This window comes from Equus asinus, chromosome 23, assembly GCF_041296235.1.
Source record: "Equus asinus isolate D_3611 breed Donkey chromosome 23, EquAss-T2T_v2, whole genome shotgun sequence".
NCBI lineage: Eukaryota > Metazoa > Chordata > Mammalia > Perissodactyla > Equidae > Equus > Equus asinus.
In genome coordinates, this window is record NC_091812.1 from 57857551 (window position 1) to 57877416 (window position 19866).

The window sequence follows — 19866 nt, forward strand, 5'->3', positions numbered from 1 at the left end:
TTTTTATCACTTAATATTATGCGCTGACAATTTCCCCATGGGCATCATCTTCAACTCAACTAGCTGATCATATTTTAGATTCTAGGATAAACCAGAGCACATCTTACTCCTGACCCCCAAAAAACCCAAAACCAAAACCAAAAAACAAAACTCAGCTATCTGTCATCCTACAAACCAGAACAAAAGCTCTCTGGACACCAAGAGAGGATGAATAAATAGCACCGACACAGACATGTGACTGATTTGCCGCGTTCCCAGTAACCCAGCACAATGCAGTTCATTGAAAACAATCCCACATTGCTTTGCTATTTTTCAAATTGACACGTTAGGATACATCTGCCAAAGCTCCTAAAATGGTCTCTGGCAGGCTCTCCCTCTCATCTCTGGGCATTTGGGATGTCCTGAACAACAACCACCAGCTGATGCCATACTGGACACACACACAGACACACACACACACACACACAGACACACACACGAACTATCCAAATTGACAAAGTCTCTGAATGCAAACTCCAGCAACTCTCTGTGCCAGGTACATCCTCTCTGCTGGCATAGTGGGCTTTAATTCATGAAGGCCTCTCTAAGCAAAGAGAGAAGCTCAGCCTGAATGAAAGATGACAAGGCTGGTGAAACACCATGTCAAAGATCATAATCTCAATAAGACAAGCTGGGGGGACTCCAGATCTGCTCTCTTTCACAGATGGGAAACTGAGGCCCAGAGACATTACATGCCTCTCTCAGGGTCAGGCAACTTAAGTGGTAACATAATAGTGCAAACATCACTGTAAAGGCCAAACGGCCAGGCTCGCAGGCTGACGCTCTTTCTTCTTCAACGCCTGTGTCCATGTCCGAGCCACTTGGCTTAAAGTCAAGGAACCCGCCTGACGAGAAGCAGCCGGAGGCCTTTGCAGAGATGATGTTTCAAAAGAAAAGCTCCTTTCAAAAGCCCCACAATGACTCTTCCTCGCTGGCTATTTTGGGGAGCGGCTCTGGCTCCTGTGGGAGGCTCTGCTTCTTTTCACAGTCCTGACCTGATCTTGCCATGACAGGCCAACCTTGGCTACTGCACTCACCCAACCGTCTCCAAGGGAAGTGCAGGCATGACCTGGCCACCTCTTGGGGGAACACAAGGTCAGCATATGCCTGGGCTTAGATGGGCTGTGCCGGGCCTTTATGAGACAAGGCTCCCCTAATCTTTGGTCTTCAAACTGTTTTTCTTCCATCTGGTCCTAAAATACCCATTTTTAAAACAGTGGTTTTGGTGCTGAAGCCTAAAATCATTTGTTCATGAACCTCAGTCATCAGCCAAGAGGCACCACCTACAAACTGGTGGAGTGGGGGACGCTTTGGTGTGACAAGATGGCAGTAATGAGAAAAATGAGGGATGGAGAGGAATGTAGTTTGAATGTTGAGAAATTGCTCACCACATCTGTGTGAAATAAAGGTAACAAGTGTAAGAGATGAAATAATCTATGCAAAGTGCTTAACGGAACATCTGGAACTCAAGAAATGGAGCTAGCGTTTATTTCTTGGGAATCCTTGTGTGCCTTGCACATGGTAAGAACTCAATGATCTTGTGTGTCACACCATCATGTGGGAGGACTGAGGAGTGAGCATGAGCAGGGCAGGGTTTCTTTTCTTTCTGTGAAGCCCTCCCATTTGATGAATTTCACTTCCTTCCCATCTCCCTCTCTGAGTCTTATCTCTTACACATCCAACGCAGCAGTGGCGGGTATGCAGTGGCCAGGGTGGAGGCAGGGAGGGAAAACTCAGAATCTAGTGATCCGCCACAAAGATGAACGGTGTTGCCCAAAATTGTTCAACGGGTCATGATCTCTCCAAGATGTTAATGAGTGATAACAAAAGAAAAAAGATTTCAGGAACCAAATGCAGTTAAATTGGGTGGGCTACACAAAATCGAACCAGTGTCTTCACTGGAGGACTTCTCAATCTTCTAATCTGTGACTGAACATTTTGAGTCTCCAAGGGTGGAGATGACAGAGCATTTTGCAAACTCATTTGACCAAGTAAAGAAGTCTGTTTTCACTGGGCCATACTCGGGTCCAGCATTTTGAGGAATACTCTTAGCCAACACGGATCCTTAGAGTTTTCTTCTTTGCTTTACCTTCCCACCTCACTGAGCTAACCACAATCCTAGGGAAGGAGAAGAAATGATGTGCTAAAAAAAAATAAGTCTCCAATCTGAGAGTAATTGTCAACTAGAGTCTCGCCCCTCAGAATGTGGCCTGGGAACCAGGAGCATCCGGGAGCAAAATGTACACACTCACGTCCCATCCCAGGCCCAGGTGCACTGAACCAGAACCAGCATTTTGGCAAGATGCCCAGGTGACTCAAATGCACAGGAAAGTATGAGATGCAGACCGAGGGGGCTTGGTACTAGGTACTAAGCTCAATAATTCTGATTTCAGTATACGATGATGCACGTTTAAAAATACCGACTCTAGGAGATTCTGATGCAGCTGGTGTGTGGCCCTCTATTGAGAAACACAGAGAGCTCCCATGGCCCAAGTGCCCTGCCGTAAGGTAACAAAACAGCCCTGTGGTGAGACGTGGTTTCACAGCAGCACCTTGACAAAGTAAGTGATGGAATAATCACCTTCACTGTTAGAAACAGGGAAATGGAGCCCGAGAGACAGAAGGTGAAGAGGCTCTCGACCAAGGTCACCCAGGGGTCAGCAGGTGCTTTAGGGTGAACGAGCACCCTGCTGTCTTTCCTCCCCACCTCGACAACCTCACTCCTCCTCCCTAATCAGCTCTTTATTCACCAGCTCCTGCATTGCTAACAGCGCTCTCTGAGTCTGCTTTTGTTTTTAGTGAAAGGCCAACAAAACACTGCTGGCTGCAGTGCTTGCTAATGATAATTCTGATTAGCTCAATTCTGTCAGCTCACCCCCGGGCTGCCAAGCGCCAAGAGCAGCCCACTCATTCAATCAGGGCCCGGCCCATTTTCTAATTACCACCATCATTTGGGTTCTTTTCCACCAACTGTGAACTGCTTGAGTTCAAGTCATCTTCAGCTGTTGCATTTACATGAGAAATGGATTGCTTGTCACGTCTGTCTCTGTGTCAGTGCGCCAGCATCCCCCTCCCTGTTGGAGACCAAATGAAATGGCCTGTGTTTCCCAGGCTGCTGCTGACCAGCAGGTCCCAGTGGGAGCCATGAGGCATGCCTTACGGGCAAGATGGACGCGCTGGCCTTTCTCACTGCGCTGGCCAGGGTGACATCCTCTCAGCTTCTGAAATCCAAAGTATATTCCCACTCAGAGGCCTGATAGGGTGACCAACCATCCCAGCTGGCCAGGGACTGAGAGTTTTCCCAGGACATGAGATTTTTAGTGCTAAATCTGGGAGGGTTGGTCACCTTATCCCCAGCACACCAGGACACACAAGCAGTGAGAGCATTTAACATTCCCTGGGTGACCTAGTTTGAATCTGGAACAGGGAACTGACAGGGAGTTGGGGTCCCATCTTTCTCTGTCAGCCCTAAGCTTTATGATGCATCCCTTCACTGCTCTGCACCTTTGCTTTTAATCTCTTTGGCTAAACTGCTAAGATGAAGCATTTCCAGCACTGAATAAGTGGAGGTCTGCAGGCAGGTTCTGAGATGAGCGTGGCACCAAGGAAGGAATGCTTGGTGTGTAATCCCTTTGAATGGAGGTGCATCATCCTCGAAGTCTCTTACCAATTCAGAAACTCACTAAGCACTTATGTGCTAGGCAACGTGGGTGGGCAACGCAAGCATATATCCTGTATACTCCCAGCCCTCAGAGTTGACAATCCTGTGGGAGACACTGATACCAATACAATGAACTATATCAATTACAAGGCTACCTAGAGGATGGCTAAGATGGCCAAGGCCCTGGGAGACAGGAAGGGAGAATTAGGGTATCTCTGCTTACTATACGCCAGCTACTTTACATTCACTATATCATCCAACAGCTAACATTTCTTAAGCACTTACCATGTGACTAACTCATTTCATTTTTACAGCAACTCTATTATCATACTCATTCTATGAATGAGGAAGACAAGGCTTTGAAAAGCCAACTCTCTTGCTCAAGATTGCAAGTCAGTAAATGAAGGGTCCAGGGTTTGAAGCCAGAGAGTCTGAGCCTTGTCTTAAGCCCTGTGTGAGACTGAATCTCTTACCCTCGGGGGGTGCTGGCCACTCAGTCAACATCAGACAAAAGCAAAGGATGAGTGTGGTGGAAGCATGGCGGAGGGAAACTGAGGTGGGGTCTCTGAGTTCCATACTGTGGAATCCCAAGGCATGACAGCAGGAATGTCCCACTGGAGGTGTGGGAACTCTGGGAATGCTGATGTTCTAAAGGGAACTGGCCGGATAAATGCTGCCCTTCTGGCCCCTGGACATTCTTCTAAAGAATGTCCAACTAGAGTGTGAAGCCAAATGCCTAACTTCTTTATCATCCTTCAAGGCTGGAAGATGAGTGACAGTCATTATTTTATATTTTTTCAGACTGCATTTGTATATTCTCAAAAGCATATCTTTCTGATGCACTTAGCACATTTGAGCAACTTGCTTTGCCTATATAGGGAATTTGATACATGCAAATCAAATAAAAATGTGTTGATTTGATATGATATGACTGATTTTAAGATATGCATTGCAGCAATAGACAAAAGTTAGGTATTCCAGCACCATCAACTATTGAAAATGCTCATTTCAGTAATAACAATCCACAAGTACAGTATTCCTGATGTACATTGGACTACACTAAGTATTCAGAGCTTGACATTATATAATTATTGTCCTCAGAAACATTCTCAGTATCTTTTTTTTGTTACTTTACAGGTTTTGGTTTGTGTAAAGTGAATACATAATTTCAGACACTTAAGCATTAAAAACACTTGTTATTAATATGTAAAAGCATTAAAATGAATCTCCCTATAATTATAATTAATTAAACATAAAGGTAGGAAGGATAGTATTTCAAGCAAAATTTAAAGAATTATAAGCTTCCAGGGAAAAAAAACCCTGATACTCTTTTTGTCCCCTTCCACTGTTAATAATTCCTGGTTAATCCAACTGTAGTTTTTTCTGGGGCCCCCAGTGTGGCTCTTTCTAGAATACTGGGTTATTCAGGGCCTTTCTGTGATTCTGAGGCTTCAGTCAGCTCCTGGCACGGGCAAGTGTTAGAATCTCTTCAGTTATAGAAAATAACACAGTTTTTTTTTTTGGGGGGGGGGGTTTGATGAGGAAGATCATCCCTGAGCTAACATCTGTGCCAATCTTCCTCTCTTTTATATGTGGGATGCTGCCACAGCATGGCTTGATAAGTAGTGTGTACATCTGCGCCCAGGATCTGAACTTGTGAACCTTGGGCCACCAAAGTGGAGAGCATGAAGTCAACCACTCTGCCACTGGGCTGGCCTCCAGAATTTTTTGATAGCAAAGAAAGGCTTTCTCTACTCGCTAACTTACACTCAGCTTCATCCTACAATGGCCTTTATGCTGCTGTACATTAAGAATAAAGTGACTTTCTGCTCTATCCATCTAATGTTTCTGCTCCTTTAGTTCGGCAAAACCAAGACTGTGAATGCTGAGGAGGGCCTCTTCTTTCTGGTGGACCTACGGAGAAGGTATTTCCCTCCACCTGAACATGTCAATTGTAGAGAACTGAGATGAATTTCCCAGACACGGAACCTCAATCTCTATGAGATCAGACTGGTTCCTCTACTCTCTTCACTTACATGGCCCCCATCTACTCTTTCCTCTGTCCTTGACATTTTCTGAAATTAGCTTTATCACTCTTTCCAGCATTTTAACTCCCTGAGCTATTTGCATAAGCTTTTCTTCTTCTAGTGGCTGTTTACCCACAACAGCCTTTACACAGGACAAACTAGCACAACTCAATCATGATGCATTTTAGCTTCTTTCCACATTACTTGTCCAACTGAAGTCAGACACAACTTAGTTCCTGCCTCCAAGAACTTTCTAGAAAGCTGCTGTGAAAGAAAATGAAAACAATTAGCACTTGTTGGGCCAATGATAAACCTCAATAGTATGCAGAAAGTCTTGCTTTATTCCAGAACTCTTGAATGATGCAAAGAAAATATTTTATGCCATGTCCTTTCACAGCGCAATAACAGAGTTCAAGTTCAGAAACTCTAAACGCGATGTATGAAAATTCACTAACATCTTCTTTGCCAGATACAGGTACTGTACTGTGTTAAACATCTTTTATTTTTTATATTTTGATCCTTTCATATCTGGGGCCTTGCTGACCCTGGATGGACTACCCCTCCTAGGGCCAGCCAATTCCTAGAGATAGGAAACAACTCGCCCATGAGCTGTTTACTCACCAACCAACACAAACCCACAAATCCAGAGCCCACAACCCCAACCACCTCCTCTGTCAGCCTCTCACACTTAGGGCTACTAGTCTCCTGGACCAGGCACCAGACGACTAAGGACAGCCCCCAAGCCCCAGAGCCTGCTGAAATTATTCACGATAGTCAATCTGAAACCTTCTTACCCTGCCTCACCCCTTCCGTCCCAGGGAAACCACAATAAAGTCTCTTGCCCACGTTTTCCCTGCTCCCTCTGCCTCCGACCCAGCCTGGTGGTTACTGTGTGGCCCCCGGGACATGGTGTGCCCCCTTCTTTTGGGATCGGTGAGTATAACAAATGATCTCTTCAGTGGCAGTCGTCTCCTGAGCTATTGGCCTCGTCATACATAAATAATCATAAAATTTATATTTCAAAAACGTGTACATAAAGAGAAAGGAAGATAGGGTAGCAAAGATGACTGCAGCCTGGCCCGTGCATTCTGGCCATTATTCAGAGGGACTTGGATGAAACCTAGTTGCTCTGTCAGTTACATTTAGCAAAAATGCCACTTTGTTTCAAGGAAAAAGCACGACTTCACCATAAAGCACTGCATTCTACTGGATGAGAAAGCACTCAACAGAGCTGACCAGAAATAGCTGTGACGAGGGCATCCACAGTGAGATATCACATTACAACAGATGACAGGGTTTTCAGAGGTCCTTGACTTCTGAAGCACAGATTGAGTCCAACTGTAAAAATAACTTATGAAGAAAAGAAAAGTAGTCCCCATTCACCTAAACAATAATAGTAAAGTTCCATATCGAATGTTTTGGATTTTAATATATCCAATTAAAACTGCATCACAGGTGGGACTGGCCCCATGACCTAGTGTTTAAGTTCAGCGTGCTCCACTTCAGCAGCCCAGGGTTCATGGGTTTGGATCCCGGGCATGGACCTACATCACTCATCAGCCATGCTGTCATGGTGACCCACCTATTAAAAAGATAGAGGAAGATTGGCAACAGATGTTAGCTCAGGGCTAATCTTCCTCAAGCAAAAAAAGAGGAAGATTGGCAACAGATATTAGTTCAGAGCTAATCTTCCTCAGCAAAAAAAAACAAAACAAAAAAACACAAAAAACCAAACCACAAAAACCAAAAAACAGAAAGCTGTATCACAGGAGTTTCAGTATGAAACACAATGTCGCTGTGATAGTGTATTCACACTCATCTGGGGCTTCCTTTTGTCTCTTTCTTTGGAGCAAAATCTTTAAAGGCAGTTGTACTTGACTTTATATGCCCAGTAGCTGCTGCACAGTAGGTACAAAATATTCATTTACTGACAGAAGAAATGTTTCTGGTCATGTTTGAGTACCAGTGTAAGAGATGACATGAGAGATCAGAGGCCCATTTAAGGGACCAAGTAAGTAGGTGACTGGTTTTGGAGCGAAGAATTAAAGCTACTCTCCCTGGTCCAAACCATTACAATCCCACTACCTTCTGCCACCTCTTGGAGAGAAATTTAAGACCCTTATTTGATGGCCATTGACATCCTGGCATCTCCTGACCTTCCTCTGACCTGTGCATTAGTCTGATTCTGCAATCCTCCAGCTAAGAGCTAGCCATCGGGGAGCATTTTGCATGGGTCTGGAAGTGTACTGTGACCCACGGCTGAGCTCCGGGAGGTGACCGCTGCCAGCACTGCACAGTGACACTTACCAGGGGCTCCAGCTCCTTGCGGTCTATGAGGTTCATCTCTGTGACGAAGTAATAGAAGTGTTTGTAGCACGTGTTAACATGAGCCTCTGCTCCCATCACGATGACCCGGTCGAAGTGGTGGATGTACACGTGCACAAAGACCCGGAAGAGACGACAGAGGATCTTCTTGCAGATCTGAAGGAAGTTCTTTGGGAAGGGAACACCTAGAGAAGACAAAAAAAGGGAACCAAACTATCACGGGGGAGCTTTGGTAGGCCCTGGAGCACATGCATGAGGCTGGAGAACAGCCTGCAGATGCCTGCCTCTCCACGGGCAGCTGCAGGAGACACTGTCTGAAAAGGTGGCTAAAATGGTGTTAAATGCAACGCCAACAACCATCAGGAAGAGACCAAGAAAAAAGGGAAGAAAGCCAGGTTTGTTTCTTTGGTTGTATCTTTTTTGGTGCAGATACCATGCAGAAATATTTATTCTTACACAGAAACATGCATTCTCCCTTCTTGCTTTTTAATTTTTTCCCACTTTATACAGCAAAAGAAAGTTCATTTTCCTCTTACCTCTATTATGAGAAAACTGGTAGGAGGAGGGCAATGGACGCCACCGGGAGACTGGCACTCCCTGTCACAGTAATAGGGAGCAGTGGGGACTGTGGCAAGCTGGGATGCACCTTCTTGTCAAAGGCAGCAGCTGCTGCACAGCCCCAGCCAATGGGGACGGAGGCCCAGGGCTGTCAGAACTTCTGATTTTTCAAGATAATTGAAATCTAGAGTTCTGTGTGAACTCGTTACATTTTTTAAATGTTAGCATTTAATCTGAAGTTTTACAAAGTACCACAGATTGAAATAAAACATCTTTCTAGGTTAATTTGGCCTGCAGGCTACCAGTATGCAAATTCTGATCCAAACCCTTCCTGAGATACACTGTTTCCAAGGTGGGCAAATGTACAAGCTTCGTGGGTACTTCACACTGCCCTTGTCACCACCTCACCGCCTGGAGCAAGCTAAGAGTGAGGGGTTCTGTTTCTCACACCACAGACAGGGGAAGTGGTCAGAGGAGGCACCCAGATTTCCCGGCTGATGACCACTACTCCCAGCTTGGTCAAAGCAACAAGTAGCAGAATCACAAGCCTACTTCCTTTCTCCCTCTCGAACCTGGCTTACACTCTTGTTTTTTACACTGTCCTGAAGTGGCCACACGCTGTAAGTTAAACAGACTTTGAATTCCTACTCTGCTCCTTTTCCAGCTGTGTGACCATGGGCAAGTTATTTAACCTCTCTGAGCATCAGTTTTTCCATATGTAGGATGAGGATAAAAATTCCAATGGTTGTGAGGATTAAAAGTGGTACCTGTGCAACTTTGGTTTCTTGACTGTAAAAGAGGGGTCTTAATAAGGCCTTCCTTGTGTGACTAGGAGGGTTTTGACATGAGTAAAATCTTCCTACAGTGCCTAGAGCAGAGTAAGAGCTCACCAAATGGGAATGACCCCCCTTTCTCTCTGCAGTGTAAGGTCTGGAGCATTTAGCTGTGCTTGTAAGGAAAATAATTACCCTTATCAAGAAAAGGTAGACATGACCACAAGCCTTTGCAACCAAATTTCAGAGCCCCACTCAGGGCGAGCCCCTGGTTCCTAGGAAGCCTGGAGTTTTGCTGTCCTTGCCTCTGCAGGGTCCCGGTGGCAGGTGTCTGGTGAGAGACATATAAGGGGATCACCTGGGACCCCCAGGGCGGGATGAGGGAGATGGAAGACAGCTGGCAGTTGGCAGAGGCAGGATCTGTCTGCCCAGGGCCTGGCACTGCATAGTGGCTTTTCTTCAAAAACAAAGTGGCAACACATCCAATGAACCCGGGGAGAGACTGGGACACAGCTTGGCAGCTGGCTGGCTGGACAACAGATGCTGGGGTTTGGGGGGTGGGGTGAGGGGAGGCTGGGAAGGAGCTGGAGGGCAGCCCTTCGCAGAACTGATGGGTGGTGTTCTTTGCTGCAGGGGGCCCAGTGAAATCCACTGCTGCCAGGCTGGGAGAGGGTCTGGAATCTTCGAAGAAGCTCACATCCCAGAGATGATGGAATCCTCTCTGAGATAAGCGTGATCCTGTCAGAAGGGGCGTCCCGTAACTACAGGTGACAACGCCAGGGGGTTGACATGTGTTTCCTTTGCAACTTATCTGTGAAGTCCCTTTTGCTCTTCCTGTGTCACAGAGGAGTAACACTGAGGCTCTGAGGCGTGGGTGAACTTGTTCCAGATGACTCCGCTAAAAAGGATTTGGACCAAGTCAGCCTGATTCTAAAATCCAAAAGATCTGGTTATGTTTGGGGAGTGACTCTCTGAAAGGATAGAGGTGCAGCTCGAAGAGCAGCGAGGCATCTAAAGGTTACTCTTTGGTGGCTCAGAAATAGAATTCACAAAAAGAAAAGGGGTGAGGCAAGAAAGATGAAAAAAGGCCACACCCTCAGGAGCCACAGGTCCAAGGTGACAGGAGATCCCCTAATACCCTCTGCTGCCTTCAAGGAGCAATGCGTTTTCTCTGCCCATGCCTGAGGACCGTACACCCGGGACTAGGAGGAAAAGCCAACATTTACTGAGCACTTACTATTTTGGGGCTGTGCTGAGCACTTTATGTGGATTAGCTAATTGAGTCCTCAGAACGAGCTTTGAAGATAGGTACTATTACTGTTGCCATCTCAAAGATGAGGACACAGACTCTGGAAAATAAAGCAGCTGCCCCAGGTCACCCAGCTGGCAAACAGCGAGGAGGGGTTTGGATCCAGGTTTGTCTAACTCCCCAGGATCACCCTGAACTCCTGAGATGCTGCCCTGGGGCTCTGCACACACCTCCAGCTCTGTGGCCCTTCCTTTCTGGGTGGCCTGCACCCCCTCAGGCGCACTCACCTCTCACATCCTCTAACTCCAGCCTCAATGGACACTCACCAGCTGTTAGGGACACGGGCAGGCTCCGCTGTGCCAGTTTATGTGTTTGACCTTCTGAGCAGCCCCCACCCTGCATGCTGACTGGGTATAAGGCCAAGTCTTGAGCACACTGAGGATGTTCATGGTAACAGCTGGGTCCCTCTAGATTGTCCCCAATTTGCATTTTTCCCCCATCCCTACCTCTGCTCAGCTCTCAACTCTTGTCTCTGTCCTCCATTCCATGTGTGGTCTCCGGCCTTGCCTTTGGCCTTGAACTCGATTTGCCTCTCGCCTCTCTCTTTTTTGGGCTATGGCTGGGAGTAATCTTCAGAGTAGTTGAGAAGAGTTGGTTTTGGAGTCTGGAAGACCCAGTTCAAAATCCTAGCCCTACAACTTACTAGCCATAGAGACAAGTTACTCCATCACTCTGTTATAAAAGAGGGAAACATTTACTTTGCAGCGTTCTTGTGACAGTGTCTGTACTTAGTGGGCACGTAGTGGGAGCTTGGGGACTAAGTTGTACTTCTGTTATTCTCACCTGAACTCCTCTGGCAGCCAGGACTCAGGCTCAGAATCTCTTGGCTCTGGCTGCTAAGCTGGACCTGGCTCTTCCACATTCCCTCCCTTGCATATAATTCCTTCTTCCAGAGTGTATGCTGCAAGTGGTTCAAGGAGAACATGCTCAGTGTGCATCACAGTCACCCAGGCCAATTCTGGAAGCTGCGAAGTCCAAGGCTGGGCATCCTCGGGAGCCCAGAAACCCCAGAGGGATCTGCAAGCCAGAGACAAAATCCCAGCTCACAGAGCACGGGGGTAGGAACAAGGAAGCCCCACGGCAAGCACCACGGGAATTCATTCAATATTATCAATGGTTCAGGGGCCAATTCTTGAGTTTGTATACTATCTCAGTCTTTTGCTCCTTTTCTCTTCTGCCTTCTAGGTGTTCAGATTTGTGTGTGTGTGTGTGTGTGTGTATATATGGGCATGTATGTGCATGCCTGTGTGTACACATGCGTGCATGTATATTTGCATCTGTGTGTGTGTGCATATGTGTCTGTGTGGGTGTGTATGTGTCTGTGTGGGTGCGTATGTGTCTGTGTGTGTGCGTATGTGTCTGTGTGGGTGTGTATGTGTCTGTGTGGGTGTGTATGTGTCTGTGTGGGTGCGTATGTGTCTGTGTGTGTGCGTATGTGTCTGTGTGGGTGCGTATGTGTCTGTGTGTGTGTGTATGTGTCTGTGTGGGTGTGTATGTGTCTGTGTGTGTGTGTCTGTGTGGGTGTGTATGTGTACTGTGTGGATGTGTATGTGTCTGTGTGTATGTGTCTGTGTGGGTGCGTATGTGTCTGTGTGGGTGCGTATGTGTCTGTGTGGGTGCGTATGTGTCTGTGTGGGTGCGTATGTGTCTGTGTGTGTGTGTATGTGTCTGTGTGGGTGTGTATGTGTCTGTGTGTGTGTGTCTGTGTGGGTGTGTGTGTGTCTGTGTGGGTGTGTATGTGTACTGTGTGGATGTGTATGTGTCTGTGTGTATGTGTCTGTGTGGGTGCGTATGTGTCTGTGTGGGTGCGTATGTGTCTGTGTGGGTGCGTATGTGTCTGTGTGGGTGCGTATGTGTCTGTGTGGGTGCGTATGTGTCTGTGTGGGTGCGTATGTGTCTGTGTGGGTGCGTATGTGTCTGTGTGGGTGCGTATGTGTCTGTGTGGGTGCGTATGTGTCTGTGTGGGTGCGTATGTGTCTGTGTGGGTGCGTATGTGTCTGTGTGGGTGCGTATGTGTCTGTGTGGGTGCGTATGTGTCTGTGTGGGTGCGTATGTGTCTGTGTGGGTGCGTATGTGTCTGTGTGGGTGCGTATGTGTCTGTGTGGGTGCGTATGTGTCTGTGTGGGTGCGTATGTGTCTGTGTGGGTGCGTATGTGTCTGTGTGGGTGCGTATGTGTCTGTGTGGGTGTGTATGTGTCTGTGTGGGTGTGTATGTGTCTGTGTGTGTGTGTATGTGTCTGTGTGTGTGTGTCTGTGTGGGTGTGTATGTGTCTGTGTGGGTGTGTATGTGTCTGTGTGGGTGTGTATGTGTCTGTGTGGGTGTGTATGTGTCTGTGTGGGTGTGTATGTGTTTTTTTTTTTTCCTTAAAGAGTGGCACCTAGGCTAACAACTGTTGCCAATCTTCCTTTTTTTTTTTTTTTTAAGGATTGGCACCTTGGCTAACAACTGTTGCCAATCTTTTTTTTTTTTCTGCTTTATTTCCCAAACCCCCCCAGAACATGGTTGTATATCTTAGTTGCAGGTCCTTCTAGTTGTGGGATGTGGGACGCCACCTCAACGTGGCCTGACGAGCAGTGCCATGTCCGTGCCCTGGATCCAAACCCTGGGCCGCTGCAGCGGAGCATGCGAACTTAACCACTCGGCCACGGAGCCGGCCCCGGGTGTGTATATGTTTTAAAGAAACCTTCTTCAGAAGGTGGGAGGTGGATGTAGAGAACTGGATGTCCACCCCTTTGGTGGACTCTGGACTCTCACCCTGCGTAACTGGCCTCATGGCAGCAAGACAGGGCCAGACTCAGCCCTGCTGATCCACTCCCTTCCCTGACAGGGCCCAGAGGGGCCAGCTCATGAAAACAGGTTGATCTGAGAGTTTTCTGTCTTCATGGTGCTGCTAAGAAATATCCGCTCTCCATTGAATAGCCAAAGAAAAGGGAACTCTGGGTGAGGCCTTGTATGTGTATGGGTGATGTTGGTTAGTTTCAGTGACACCCTGAGCAGTGGTATCATTATTTCAATTTAAAAAAACGTAGCAGGCTTAGCTCAGTTAAAGTATTTGCCCCTGGCCCCTCAGCTTTTAAAAGGAGGTGGAACAGAGAGCTGGCTCCAAAACTCAGCCTTTTCTTTGCATCATGTTCCTGCAGGCTCCATGGTGGCCATGAATGTGACTGTTGAGATCACCATTTTACGACCCAAACTTCGTTCAGTACCGGCTTATAGAAGAAGCTCAAAAGGCGTTTGTTGGTTTGTTTTAAATGAATACAGTCTAGCAGTAGGAAGAATGAAAGGGTAAGGAATCATCTCAAATGGACACTGGGCTAATTACATGGCAGCCTGAACCTGAGAGGCTGTGCAGTGGCTGGGTCTGGGCAAAGGGCAGTCTATGTGGACACATGCACCACTGACCCAGCTGAGGACCACATCCAAACCCCTCCTTTTGTTGCTTCTGCTTCTCTTGAGTGCATAAGATACTACGGACCCTCCGCTCCAGTATTTCCCAACATACGTCTTAAAAATCACTAATCCTGGGAGATCCTTGGCTAAAACAAGAGGGTTGTGAGGTCAAATATATTCGCAGAAATGCTGCTTTCATAGAGGTTTACAATACACCTAAGCACAATGAAGGATCTCAGAATTCCTATAGCAAAAAGTCCTATTTAAGTCTCGACCCTCTTTTTTCCCAAAACATCTATTGATTTAAAACAGAGTCTGTAGTCAGACTTCTCAGGCTCCAGTTCTGGTCTACTACCTATTAACAATGTATTCAAATGCAAATGGCTTGGTGTCTCTAAGCCTCAGTTTCCCCATCTCAAAAGAAACAGAGATGTTAATGTAATCTGTAGCTCACGAGGTTGGTGTGAGGAATAAATACACACAGAGAAGGCTTTGCTCATGCCTTGCAGATAGTAAGCACTCTATTGTGAACTGTTAGTTTTGGTATCCATGGACCAAATATTCTTTGTAACTTTGGGATTAAATTCCTCCCATCCATGTTCAGGAGGGCAGTCTTGGTATTAATACATCAGTTCTGAACCGGTAAAGAACTTACAGTGGCAGGTACTCAATTAAGCTGGGATATATTCTGCCTTACATTATCTTCTACAAGTTTCTCATACTTAAGTCTTGTATTACTGTAAGTCTCTGAACAAAGGGACTGTTTCATATTTTGATTCTATCTTTTAATGCACCTGGCAGAGGGCTAGGTAAGGGATATTCATCAATCAAAGCTGAGTCATAAAAGAGTGGTGATCGTATTTACTTGAGACGTGAATCCATCATCTCCTATTTAGGGGAGGAAAGAAGCCTACAGCAGAAATGAAAGCTTTTTACCAGAGTCTTGCTATGATCCTGGCATGGAAGGTCGCACACTGCTTTTGGTGAGAAGGGAGGAGAGCTCTGTGATAAGAACATCTTGATCTAGCCAAGGGGGTGGAAGAAAGAATCTGAAACTCATCTCTTTATCATTAAAAATCTCCCGTTTTCGCCTTTCGGTCTAGTTTTTCAGGTGGTGACAGTTAATTTTCAGTCTTTGTACTCAATTAGAAGTTAATGCCAGACGATATTAACCAGCAGTCTTAACTGAAATAGACTGCATTTCTAAAAGATTTGGAGTTAAACTGTGACTAGTCTTATAAGAACTCAGACAAACCATCCGGCAATAATCCCAGACAGATAGGTATTGATGATATAGAAAACAACCTTTGATCAGAAGGTCTCTAAGTTATTTGCAAGCAGGAATTGAGTCTCAGAGCACCCTTTTCCTTTGTCTTACACTAAGCCATATTCCATACTCTCAGATTCAAGCTGGGAAATTTCAGACTCCAAGAAGTTGGCCGGAAATGAGAAAATGTGTTCAGATGAGTGTTCCACAGAGGTGGTAGACATGTAGGTGTTCAAGGGTGACCCTGGGCCTGGATGACCTGGGTCATGTGGTGGGGCTTGGTCTCTGAAAATGGGTCAGTACTGAAATGGAGTTAGTGAACCTAAAACAGGGCCAGGCTGAGCTCAGATTGCAGAGAGAGCTGAGGCAAAATGCCTGGGCAGAGGTCAGAATCCCAAACCAGTCACTCATAGGCAGTTGCTACAGGAATTTACACAACAATTAGACTCAAAGCAAGACTAGAGTTTGTTGGGGCTGGCCCTGTGGCATAGCGGTTAAGTTCAGCGCACTCCGCTTTGGTGGCCCGGGATTGCAGGTTCCGATCCTGGGCAGAGACCTACACCACTCATCAGCCATGCTGTGGCGGCGACCCACATACAGAATAGAGGAAGACTGGCATGGATGTTAGCTCACAGCTAATCTTCCACAAGCAAAAAAAAAAAAAAAAAAGAAAGAGGAAGATTGGCAATAGATGTTAGCTCAGGGAGAATCTTCCTCAGCAAAAAAAGACTAGAGTGTTGAGCAATTGGCCAAGGAAGAGGCAGGCCAGAGGGTTGGAGTGAAGGTGGATGGTAAGGTGACTCTGTGGAGCCGGAGTCTCTCTTGAAGGCCTGACAAGGCAGCCTCACAGCTGTGCTGCTCATGACGACTCGGTGCTCCTCCGGCACCAGCATCTGACAGAGCCCTGCAGAGTTTATGAATGTGTCTAACCACATCTTTCTGATCTCCAAGCCACATTCAGTACAAAAGCTAAACCAAGCATGGAACACAATATTTCTCTGAGGCCCCACACGGACTCGCCTTTCATCTCTGACTTAGTAAATCTCCCTTCTCTCAAACAGAATTTAATAAAAATTCCAGTAATTTCTGAGCTTCAATCTATTTTCTTTCCCTCTTCTCCCCTCCCTTCCACTAAGCCCTCAGAGGCTCCATTCAATCCTTCCTTTTTGGGCACTCCTGAAAGAAAAGAAGTCGTCTAAAGGGCTTGTGTGTTTTCTTTTATCCTGTTATGGAAGCCACAAAGGAAGAGAGTCCTCAGAGAAGACAGAAATGCTTTGGATGACAGGGTCACAGATGGGCGACGAAGGTCCCACAGTCAGACAAGACCCGGGGGAGTTTCTGCATCAGCTCCTGCTCATTCTGTTTTCACTGTGTTCTCTCTTTTCTTCTGAAGAAAAAGCCCGATGCCTGAGGATGAGACCCAGCTGAGATCATGCTGGGCTGGACCTGGGCTGTGGAGGGATGGAGAGGAAGGCTAAAAGGATGTCTCCAGGGACACCAGAGAACTGGCCTCAAACACCCCAGGTGCCCAAGCACTTGGCAGATAATCCTGCCCGTCGTTGACCTAGATAATGCCTCTTCTTTCTTAAGAGCTCAGCTCAAAGTCTTCTCACATCCCTAGACTCAGGTTCCCCGGCACCTGTTCTCTGCTCCTAAAACTTTCTTGAGCACAGATCCCAGATGGAAATCCTACGCTTACCTGTGGGAATCCCTGCCTCAGGTGTGCCACCCCCTGAAGACCAGCCTGTACCCTCCCTGAAGGCAGGGAGCACGTCCACGCTCCTCACAGACACATCCTGAGTGCTAGCGTGCAGCCTGGAGCAGGGTGGGTGTGGAATCAAGAGTTGCTGGCTGCAGGAATGAGTTGAGCTCTTACACCATCTGCTTACCCTAAAATCAAAGCTCCGAAAGGTGAAGGGATGGCCTGGCTTGGGATTTACAGAGCTAGTTTGTCATGAAAAGGGATCTGAATTCAAGTCTGTCTGATTCCAGTGCTACGCTTTTCCACTCTACCGGGAAACTTGACAGGGTTCTGAGAGCTCCTTTCATCTGACTCCAAACCAACTGGCAGAATTGGGGAAGCGAAGCTTGTTAAAAGATGAAGGTGGATGGGGGCCAGCCCCGTGGTGGAGTGGCTGGGTTCACACACTCCGCTTCGCGACCCAGGGTTTCGTTGGTTCGGATCCTGGGCACGGACATGGCACTGCTCATCACCAGGCTGAGGTGGCATCCCACATGCCACAACTAGAAGGACCCACAACTAAAATATACAAGTATGCACTGGGTGGATTCTGGGAGAAAAAAGCAGAAAGCAAAAAGTAAAAAAAAAAGATTGGCAACAGTTGTTAGCTCAGGTGCCAAACTTAAAAAAAAAAAAAAAGACAAAGGTGGAAAAGGCTCTTACTTCCCCAACCGTATGTGTCACCATGGTTGAGGATACTGGTTAAGCGCCTGGCTTTGATGACACTTGGGTTCAGATTCTAGCTGTGGAACTTCCGTGCTGCTGGCCCTTGAGGAGATCTGCTAACTTCTGAACGCCTCAGTTTCCTCATCTGAGGATTGGGGATAATAGTGTCTCATTCTTCCTGTGACCGTGAGGACGAAATGCGAGCACAGTGCAGCAAGCACATGGAAGGCACTCAGGAAACACAGCCGACATTACTGTCGTTGTATAGATGGCTCTTCCTCATCAAAGCCAAGGGTGGGGGCAGGCAAATGAAACAGGACAGGTGGAGCTGCCTTTTCTCTCCAAAGGACAAAGTCTTCTTGGAAAGCGGATCTGGAGCCGATGTGATATATGGGGAACATCGTGCGAACTGACCAAGGAGCTTCCAAATGACACGAGACGAAACCTAATGCCCTGCCCAATCCTGTGGGGACCCCGCTGGCATGTCAGCAACGACAACCAGAAATGCCCACATTTCTCCTTAAAACTGTTCCTCACGAGAGCATTTGTGTTGTCCTTTTTGTCTCTGGAGTCCAGTAACAGGAGTGCACATGTGCAAATCCCTCTAGAAGTCATAAAAATCAGTCATTCTCCATAGAGCGTGAATAAAAACAACATCCCACACACGTGGGAAAAGAAGACAGCCCTCGGCTGGCAGCGTGGCTGAGAACATACCATTTCCAAAAATACTCGCAAAGCAAAATGCAATTGCATCACACAGAAAAAAAAACAACTAACAACACAGATGTGTTTCTTACAAATACCTCTCCTGCCCATTCCATCCGCATTCTCCTGCCTCCTGCAAAATGTATACATATATAAACTTATCTACAAAAGCCTCATGCTCTTGCTGAGGCTGATGAAAACTCAGCTGCGGACTGATTCCTCTAAGCAGATGTTTTTTGTTATCTCAGAGCGTTCCTCAAGAAAGTGTCTGTTCATCACGCCAAGGAAAACAATCCCGTGGAGCGAGACTTTGTTCCTCCGCCTAAAAAAAAAAAAAAAGCCCCCAAACAAGCTGACAGCTGCAAATGGTTAGAAATAAACTGGCTACTACTCTACTCTCCAACTCCCTCTGCCCTTCTCCAGGGCCTCTGGGTTCAACTCCGACCTATTATCACAGTGGTTGGACCAAAAGAAAGAAAAATAGACCAGCACGTGATTACATGTTCTAAACAGATTGTTAATTCTTTCAGACATGCCATTCGCCGGGCAGAGGAAGTGCTGTTTCAGCCACCCAAAGGAGCGAGTATAAATACAGTGTGCCTGCTTGTCACACTTCCTCTCTTCCCCCAGGGCCACTTCTCTGCTGCCGAGGCTGCTCCTTATCTGCATCCCCGTCTCCAGGGTGGCTGCCTTCGCCCTCTGCTGTTGTGGCACAGAGGTGGAAGTAGACCAAGAAAGACCCGAGAAAACCTGAGAAAAGTATTCATTCACGATGGATTGACAATAAAAGCCATTAAAAACAAACTCTACCTAGTTCAGACCCGCTGAAAATCAAATGGGCCAAAGGAGATGGAGTGAGCTGAGAACGGGATGCTAATGAATTTCATTAGTACCGGAAACGGAAGCAGCAGGACCAGTACCTTGATCCTGAGCCCCAGCAGAATTTGAAAATGACTCAGCCTCCTTGTCCTGGATGATAGATATATTGTGAGTCTCTTCACAAATAAAACTTTTCTTTATTCACCAGCAGAATCTTTCTTCCATTATGTGAAGGGCAATTAATACGAAGTCTTGTCTGAATAGTTTCTAATCTACAAACTTCTCTCCAACCCCACTGCCACTTCCCTCTCTCAAGCCACCCTCACCGCCTGCCTGGTTTGCTATAGCTCCCCCTTAACTGAGCCTGCTTCCTCTACTCTTGGATTTCTCCAGTCTCTACCTGGCAGGTGGAAGATCTTCCTAATATGCAAATCTAACCAGGGTGTCTGTCTTTCTGCATAAAATTCTAAAGTTAAGGTGGGGACTGAGCAAGAAATGGTGTCATTGCATTTGCAAATAAACTCCAGTAAAGGTAAGTTGGTGGCATAGGGACGAAATGGAGTTCTAAAATATGTTCACTGGGTC

The 19866-nt window shown here is 46.7% G+C and overlaps 1 protein-coding gene across 1 annotated transcript in view; it reads right to left on the reverse strand.

The window, feature by feature from the left end:
• The window catches only part of MOB3B (MOB kinase activator 3B), a 186552-nt gene that overhangs the window by 26473 nt on the left and 140213 nt on the right, over positions 1–19866 (reverse strand). Inside the window, exon 3 of the mRNA XM_044756594.2 lies at positions 8035–8237. Within this exon, the coding sequence (XP_044612529.1) occupies positions 8035–8237 (203 nt within the window). The remainder of the gene's footprint in view (positions 1–8034; positions 8238–19866) is intronic.